At 39.3% G+C, this 9,495-nt stretch overlaps 1 protein-coding gene across 1 annotated transcript in view; it reads right to left on the reverse strand.

Moving 5' to 3' along the window:
- The window catches only part of LOC104526782 (sodium channel protein type 5 subunit alpha), a gene marked incomplete at its 5' end in the record, with an annotated part of 72,507 nt that overhangs the window by 40,147 nt on the left and 22,865 nt on the right, over nucleotides 1–9,495 (reverse strand). The window contains one exon of the mRNA XM_010170331.1: nucleotides 326–480. Coding sequence (XP_010168633.1) covers nucleotides 326–480 — 155 coding nt within the window. The remainder of the gene's footprint in view (nucleotides 1–325; nucleotides 481–9,495) is intronic.

Genomic DNA, 9,495 nt, shown 5'->3' on the forward strand with positions numbered 1-9,495 from the left:
TATATAAAAAAAAAATCTCTGGAGGAAAATACAAGCCTCCAGATGGTAAATACCATGGAGCAGTTACGGGATGCTGAAGTAGTAACCCTGGGGTACTTCCTCACACAGATTTCCTTAAGGATTTGCTTTTCAAAATGTGTGCACATCATAATTTCATGTTATGACAGAAGAAAGTTCCCCCCCTAAATGGTAAAGTCCCAAATATGCTTTGCTTTGAGAAGTGAGCAGTAAGGGCTCATTAGACCTTAGAGACAGCTAACTGGAGAACACCTTCTCTGAGACCCATGTCCACTTTCAACCAGCTAAGAAATCCTGTAATATTTACCAGGGCTCCACTGCTCAGCAGGATCATGAATATGATGAAAGTTTCAAACCAGTTGTGTTCGACAATTCTGTAGCAGGTTTTCCGCAGCCTCCACCAAATTTTTCCTGGAAATTTTGTGATGTCCACTAAACAGCACGGGAAGAATCGCACACAAACTGAAAAGGAGCAAAATAAAAAAAAAAAAAAAAAAAAAGAAGAAGAAATTATTAAAAAAACCCCTCCCATTTAATTCTTAAAGTTGCAACAAGGAGCTGAAAAACAAGATTTCTTCTAGTAATAAGATGCTGCATGGAGTCTTTCTTCCCTTGTTTTTCTCATCAACCTCTTCTGCTCTGCCTTCCATTTCCTGCTCTCACTCTTCTGTTAAAAAACAGTCAGAATAACTTAAAATGTGCCCCAGTGATTTCTCCCAGTGATTTTTATGGTACAGAATATATCGGCCATGAGTCACCAGTGCCCTGGATAGACCACATTGCATTAGCTGAGCTCAGGCAGCACCCCTGATCAGGACTAATGACTCTAGCAATAGTTTCTACATCCTTTGGAATGGAAGAAGGATTTTTTTTTTTAGTATTATGGTACCACTAGAATTATTGATTAAAAGTTGCAATCTGATGAAAGGGAGATGAGGTGAGGAGATGCTGCAGTGCAGATGGGACCAATGTACTGAAGAAGCTCAGAGAGGAAAAGCAGGAACAGATTGTGATCTGTGAGACTCTGATGAGCTTAATCAAATTATTAGAATAATACTTTTGGAAACCTCTATTTAGGTGTTTAAATCCTCTTTGATGTCAGCAGATATTTAGACATCCAATCTCTGTCCACTAAGGGTTTCCCACTGGTGCTTCATAGCACATTCTGACCTTAGCAACAAATCCTTTGTGATAGTTAAATGTTAAACCACACATGGATTTCTGATAGGCAAAACCATGGTCATTTTTACTCTTCTTGGCAACATTCATTTGCTATAGTAAAAGGATATTGCAATTGGTAATGGACAGATCCATCTCTCTTATTTTAAAAAACATACTGTGCGTTGCCTTGTGTTGGGTAAGAACCTAAAACTGTGTGAGAAGACAATCTGGTAGTAAGGACTTGTCCTTTTCCAGGCTTGCCATTCCGCCTTATGTCACATAATTTGAGTCAAATTTCACAACATTTGCTGATGAGAATGACCCTCAGAAACTACTTTATTTTTAAAAAGCAATGTTTTTACCCAGTGTTTAATCCATGTGTTGTATAGAAAAAAAACATGGCTATGGAGCTTTATCAGTCCCATTATGAGAAAAAATAAATCACAGGCCAACCTCTTCCATAGCTGAAAGGTGGTCAAGGTTGCTAACATGTCTTGAAGTATACAACTGCTCAGAAGTGACAAGAGAGGACACCTCACTATCGTGTTGTAATGCAATGTTATTGCAAGTAGAAATAATATTTAGGTAAGGAATCTGGAGAAGGAAAGAAGGTGAGTGCCAAGGTTATGCAGACAGCAGATACTGCTAATTCAAGGTGGCTTAACAGAGGTGCTCAAGCTGCATGTGCTATGTGAAGAGATCAAATGCAACTCCCTGGATGCTGAGAATTCTCAAGCAGCTGGAAGTGGGGCTCTGCTGGCAGCAGGCACTGCCACGAGGAAGAGAGCTGCTCAGTCTGCTGTGGTCCTCCTGCCATTTTCTCTGAGTTTTTATTAGCCCAAATCCCTGCTAGGGAGCTGCAGAACTGTGGGATGTTTCATTCATGAACCACTTCCAGATCTCCCCTTTCCCTCACATTTCTGAGATGTTTGGTAGGTGTAGGTTCTTGGATGTATGAGGTTTTGGTATGGGACTAACAAGACATTAAACCGTTTATGCAAAGGTAATGGGACAGCAGTGCAAATAGCTACCTGTCCTCTAGATGCCCCTGTCACACAGACCCACACCAGCTTCCAGTATACAACTGGAATTCAGAGAAATTCTGGGTGCAGTTGAAATACACTAATTTAATCAAACTATTTGAGAAGAACATAATGCTAGGAGAAGTTAGAAGTGTAAGAACCAGCTCTCTGCCTCTTTGTAGGTCAGGTACCACTCCAACAAAGGAAAGTTTTATCCCTCTAAGCACTTCAATGCTGAACACCAAAGAATCATACCAAGGGATAAAAGGATATCATGTTAGTCACTACTTTTTGCTAAAACCAGTACAGTGCTCAGAGATGGTAATGTGTGTGATTTGGGTATATTTTAGGAAGTAGATACATGGAACAGACTTCAGGCATGCAATACTGCATGGTACCAGGATCCCTGAGCTAACATACTCATAGGGGCAACTCTGCTTAGAGATGCCCACGTAGTACAATCCCACCAGCATGAGATGACAGAGGGGACTGTTAGTTGCATGTCTTAGTAGTGCTGTCAGAAATCTCTTATACTACTTCTCGCCCCACAACCTGTATCGTCATTATCAGCTTTCAGGTGTCTGGACCACACTCTATGCTGTTATGCAGGTACACAGGACACTTCATTGCCAACTCAAATTTGGATCAGGAAGACCAAAGGCTTGGGCTTAGATCTCTGATTGATTATGTGAACAGCCTGATGAGTAGGCAGTTTGCTATATAAGTGTGGATTTCTCATGTGAAGCAGAAATCCTCCTTTGTACTGGAGATAACCACTGCTTCTAGCAGAATAAAATTATAAACTTTCCATGAGCCTACTTTGTTCCCATAAACAACTTCATTTGGAAAAAATTAGCATTTTTCAGGCTCAAAATATTTGTCCAGAAACTTTTCCCGCTTTTCTCCTAAGTTACTTCCTAGATGGATACTTGGCTTTTCAGTCTCTTAGATGAATGCCTAAGCTTAGTAAATAACAGGTATGACATGCTCTGTCATGCTTTTACAGAGTAGAAATGCTCTGTAAGTATTGTCGGAAAATGTTAGGATCTTCCAGGAAGTGGTTTTCCCCACAATAGATAGTGGGATGAATCATTCCCTGGAGGATTCTGCCTCTGTCTTTCTGCTACACAGGGAGACAACATGGTTACCTGAGTCCAGACACAGCTAAAATTAGAGGATCACCTTCAAATTAAATACTAATGAGCAGGGCACTGTGAGTCCCGAAGTCACTTAATTTGTGATGGAAATTACTTACAAAATTGTAAAAACAGGTTATTGCTGATTCAGTCAGCTTCCATCTGATAATCCAGGTACAGAGAAGCATTTTTAAAGACAGAAAGACAGCTAGGACCACTAATCTTTTTTTTTTTTTTTTTTTTTTTTTTTTTTTTTTTGATGGCTCTTTGATGGCTTTCATGCAATTCCAATCTGAAAAAAAGTCCTAGTTACTGACAGTAATACCTTGAAAAATCCAAAATAGCTTATCAGATGAGTCAGCCCAAAATCACAGCGCTATTAAATCCCATGCTTTTGATTTGGCCCAAGTCAGAAATGTTTAGACCAGATTCTGATACAATTACTCATGTCAAGTAGCACTTCCGTGAATAATCATGCTGGCTGCAATTTAGATGAAATGCTATTTTTAACTATTCATAAATCAAACAGAAAAAAAGAAAACTGAAAGAAAAAAAGAAAATTGACCACAAACAGGTCTTTTAATGAATTAGTAAAGGTCTATTTCCATTTCAAATTTTCTTATTTCCCTCACTGACTGTTATTTTACGCCTGTGGTTTGCTGGACTCTGTCATAATGCTGGCAGCCTACTGTTCTGGTGACTTTGACCCAAGCTTAAATGCTGAATTAGAAACTTCACATAACACAACAAAAAAGTTTACCTGACCTTGGTCAGCATTCTAACAAGGTTGTTTGTTTTTTTTTTTTTTTCCATTTCTGTGAAATCAAAATATCAAAAACATTCCAATATATCTAAGGCATGACTGGGTGAAAGTCTGAACAATCATAACTGGCTTCTACAAGGCAGGTGATCAGCAGACCCCAGCTTCAGGTTTTGAAAGCTACTTTATCCACACAAAGACTATTCATTAACACCTTTTAGCACAGCAAGTGTCAAAGAATAAACTCTTTGGCATTTCTTATAACTGCATTACTCATACTGCCTTGTCTAATAGACTTGTGCTGTCCCCCTGAAATAAATGCCAGTAGGGAATGGGTTGTGCAGAAGAAGCCTACCACCTTGTGATTTAGTCAGGACTTAGTTTTGCCACCCTAATTCTTGTTGGGCTACAATTTTATTGACAGTAAACTGACTCATTTCCACCATGGCCTTTGGGCAGTAGGTTACTCCTCATCAGAAACACAGAACATCAGTAAAAGTCCCCTCAAAGGGTTGAGATATTGGCTGGTAAATCAGTGGAGTTATACTGAGCTGTATTAGTGGTCAAACTGTCCAAGAACAATGTCTGTTTTCAATTCACATTACATATAATTTCTCATGAAAGAGAGACCTGTTTACCAAGAAGCCTTTCCAAATGCATTGGTATACCATGATATTATTTAGATTTTGCTTGTTTTTCATAAACAACAGGATTTTTTCCTTCAGTCACTGGGGTGTACTATAGTAAAATCACAAACTTTAGATTAAAATACATCTTAAACCACAGCCTCTGCTGCAGGTTTCACAGAGAAAGCTCTTACTTAAGAGTCTGCCACAATGATAAAGATGTTATTTAAAAAAAAAAAAAAAAAAAAAAAGGCAGGAGGAATTTAAAGTGCAATACGTTTTGTATAAATATTCCTTTGGTTCCACATTCACATTTTCTAGCCTCCTGCATTATAATCATAGAGCTGTTAGACCTGATTGCCTTACCTTAGTGCACTGGGAAAAAAAAAAAAATCTCTTTATAAGTGTGGGAACTATATTGCAAAAACTTCCTCCTGCATGTATGTCAGCCAAGCCTATTGATTTCAGGCTTATGAGTAGAAACTTCGCAAATCCACTGCTTGTTCACACCAACATTTAAATGTACATTAAATTCTTTGATATTTAGCTGGATTGAGCTTCTGCTTGTCTTCAATAAACCAGGAAGACAAATTAATTTCTATACTCTGGTCCAGTATGTCTGGTACCTTATGTTCAAATCACAGTAATTTCAGAGTTGCTTTTACACAGGAGTTCCCAGTTACTGGGATATTCATTTTTAGAAAAAAACAATATTTTGTTTAGCTTTGAATGCATTGCTTGGTTTGACACAAAGGAAATACTTCTTCCTCAGCTTAAACGCAAGCAGGTAGGTATTCAGAACAGTTTTAATATGTGTGTATATATATATATATATAAAATCTCTGCCAATCTGGGTTTCTAATGATCAGTCTGGCTAGCAGTGTATGCTCAAGCAAGAAAGCAAGTCTTGCTGTAGTGCCTTCGTAAAACATCAGCTGTCTTCCATTGCGTGGAGAAACATGATCTCTGTAGACACTTCTTATTAAACCCCTTCCTCACCTTCTGGCCCCACTAACCCACTGGTATGTATGACTGGGTTTTATACTGTGCAGTCTAAGGCTAACATGGAAGAGATTTTTCATCATTGCCTCCAACATTTGGGTACCTGAGACACACAAGGATATTTGAGTCTTTTCTTGTGTCCTACAACTGGGTGCTGCCAAGAGAACATCTGACAAAGCCACAGTTTGCCAGGTGTTTTTACTCTTCCAAGGGCTTTACAAGGGTATATTTTTTTTATCTGCTGCTACTCTCCTCAAAACATATCCTCTCAGAGGTCACTACAAATAATGATGTGATAACTTGAAGCAAAGGCAGTGGGCAGTCTGGTCCATCAACCCTGCTTTGAGCGAGGGGGTGGACAAGTTAAAATCTAGAGGTTCTGTCCAACACAAATTAATTTAATTCCATTCATGCGTTAGGACTATAAAAGTTTTATGATGTCTGAAAACTGCATACAACAAAATACTAGCATGCCTTTTGTAATAGAAAAAACCCGCTTTATCTCAGATATTACGGCCAGAGGAAAAAGATGCATTAAAAATTGGTTTTGTTCTGTGATTATTTCCCTGGAAGAAGAGTTAATATGTTTTGTTGGGCTTGGTTTGGTTTCACTCAGCTTTTAAACGTCATTTGGTGGTAGTGCCCGTAGCTCAGTTTAGATTTTTTTCTGTTTAACAGTCTGTTTGAGCTCCCTTGCACTTATTTATTTCTGAACAGCCGCTAACTGCGGTTGGGGAGGTCATAACGCAGATCCCACCATTAATCAGAGTAACTTCACTTTAGTGGATGGCATTTTCCAGCTGCGATAATTGCTCCTACATGGTCACATGAAAAACTGTGGGTGTCCTTGGTGTCACGAGTTGCCATCAACTGCGTGTTGAGCAAGGTAGCTCATTCTCGCACAACTATAGACTTTGAAACCATTGCCAGCGGGCTGTGTCCGGGGAATTACGCTTGAGGACTCGGTGAAAACTTTCTCCTATTAGGGTCTGGGAGAGAGGAGCGTGATGGGGCCAGGGGGCTCTCTTTAGATGACCTTCTGTGAGACACAGAAGAGAATGTCCAAACAGATAGCAATTTTTGATGCAGAGAACGCATACCAGTGGAGGTAACAGGACTGGAGTGTTGCAAGGCATCTGGAGGAAAAAATACCCAAATAGCTGGCATTGCCTGGATGTTGCTTTCCCATCAACTGGCAACAAGAATGATCTCTCCATTTCTATCAGGTTTTTCCCAGCAATACTTGTTATCCGCCAGAGCTGTGACCCTACCTTGGCTTCACATTTCCTGACCCAAGAATATTCCCCGTTGACCCTAATCAAAGCTATTTTGGGATGATAACGAATTAACAAGTCTCCCCAAGAAAAACGACCTATGGTTTATCTGGGTCACCCAACTCCGGGAAAACTGTGACCTCAGCAAACTTTCAGCAACTATTTCAAGAACATGCATTATCTTTGATGCCTTTGTTATCAGAAAAAGAGGGCTGAATCTGGAACATATTTGTTCAGGACACAACCTATGCTGGATGTATTTAGAAATGTCATAGTTTGAATTTAGATAGCTGGTGAGTTAACAAGGTAAGAACTTAACCCTTCCTCCTGCTCTTCCTCTTTGTTTAATCTCCTTCCACAAGTATTAGCTGGTCATTCGCCCACATATACCCAATATTGTTGTGTCTCTTCATTACAAGCCAGAAAAGGCAACACTAGATAACTTTATAACTGTGTCATATCTTAGCTAACTAGACTGTTGTTTGTTTGCTTGCTTGTTTTTTAACTAGACTGAAATGATAACTTCATGAGGTTTAATTGCAATGGTAAGTTTGGATAAAACTATGGGAAGGCATTTAATAGAAGATTATAGGAAAACACTTTGTTTCCCTGCATAAATAAAAACAAATGTTAATATTGGAGTAGGAATAATTTGGACTTTCATTTTATGGCACTTTGACTCGAAATTTTATGAGCGAACTTTCACAGGTCAAATTTATGCATTTTTGCCAAATCCATGAGGAATGTGATCACAATTCACAGGTCAAATTTATGCATTTTTTGCCAAATCCATGAGGAATGTGATCACATTTAGCCTACACAGTAAATTCTGAAAAATCTGCATGTATACGTGCTGCACAGGATAGCAGAGTAGGTATGTTGGGGAGGATGCCACCTGCAACTTCATCCCCCGTGACCCCAGACACCCTGCAATGGGCCAAGGGCTGGGACCAGGTTCTCCTTTAATTCCCATTCAGAGCTCAAGATTCAGCTAGCTATACCCTGGGAGAAAAGGCAAATACTCTGACTTGAACAAGGACTGTTGAGGAACTAGGAGAGATGAGGAATAAAAGGCAAAATGCAGGAGCAGGGGGATCAAGGGGAAGGGAGCAGGAGCCAGCAGGGTGGATGTAACCCAAGGCAAGCTTGGGGTTCAGCCCACAGCACCTTCATTTCCACATTTCCCTGCTGCCAGGATGATGAGAGGGCTTCAAAACTGGCTTAATGCTTCCAATGATCCATATAGAAGTACAGCGCTTGCTACCCTGTGTCCTTTTGACAACAATGGAGAAGATCTGACAAGCTGGGTTGGTGCTGATGTGGTCCTGCATGGTGGAGTTTCAGGCATTTGTGGTTATTTTAAGACAGAGCAAATTACAGAGTGCTACTGCTTTGGGACTGAATCAGGGCTGTGCACTGAATGAAGTGATGGTTTGTGTGATGTCCACCTTATTCCTTTTAAAAACCAGGAAGGTGAACATGGCCAACCACAGTTTCAGAATTTGTAAGCTAGCATCTGACTAGCACTACTCTTACAGCACTGGCCTATTTAAGCAATTACAATATAATTTCTCACTTTGCAGTGCACAACATTGATTGCTTCTCACTAGCCTCATTAAGAAATACATTGTGAAAGAATGAAAACACCAGATCTAATTTCTAAATGTTATTGTATGGGCCAGAATAGTTACAGCACAGTACCACATTTTCTTCCGTCAACTGCATTAATTTTTGGCTACTGCTTTTAAGCAGAGCTGCCAAAAAAATGTTTAGATCCTAGGGACATTTGTAAGCCCTGCAGGGCTCCCTTACCTCATTCAATCATTTCTCACACATATAGAGATGCACATTTTTGCTGACTTCAGGGGCATTCATATACCCAGCAAATCATCTCTGTCTGATCCCATCTGAACAGCTTTGTTTTTATTTATAATAATCCTTGAATTTTCAAGGGAATATACTAAGATTCAGCTAACCCTATTTTTCCTAACCCACATTTAAAGAAAAATGAGGAATCTGACAGATAATATTTGGAATAGAGCACACTCTGAGAAGAAATAACTTAGGATGTTTTTTACCTTATAGATTGACTTAAAAAATAGATCTTCTGATGTAACTGTTTTAAAACCTGTGCTTTGGAGCAGGTTGGTGCTAAAAAAATAATAAAATGCTGTCTTAAGTGGGTATTAAAAGCAGTTACATAAATGTGAATTGTTATCTAAAATAATTAAGTTAAATACCCTATACATAACACATCCCTGGTCAGATGGAAGTTACTGGATATGCTAATCTTAACACTCTTTAAAATAAATGGAAGAGAGTCCCTGAGACTCATGAACTCTGCAGACAGTTTCTGTTAACTGCCTATATGCATTTAAACAACAGAAAGCTCCTGCTCTGGTTAGTTTCCTAGCAAACTTGATCATGCACACATATTGGAAGGCAAAAAACTTCACTGGACGAGTTAGAAAAATCAGTGTATTAAAAATTCCCTCT

Source organism: Antrostomus carolinensis, unplaced genomic scaffold (genome assembly GCF_000700745.2).
Source record: "Antrostomus carolinensis isolate BGI_N321 unplaced genomic scaffold, ASM70074v2 scaffold15596, whole genome shotgun sequence".
Taxonomy (NCBI): Eukaryota; Metazoa; Chordata; class Aves; order Caprimulgiformes; family Caprimulgidae; genus Antrostomus; species Antrostomus carolinensis.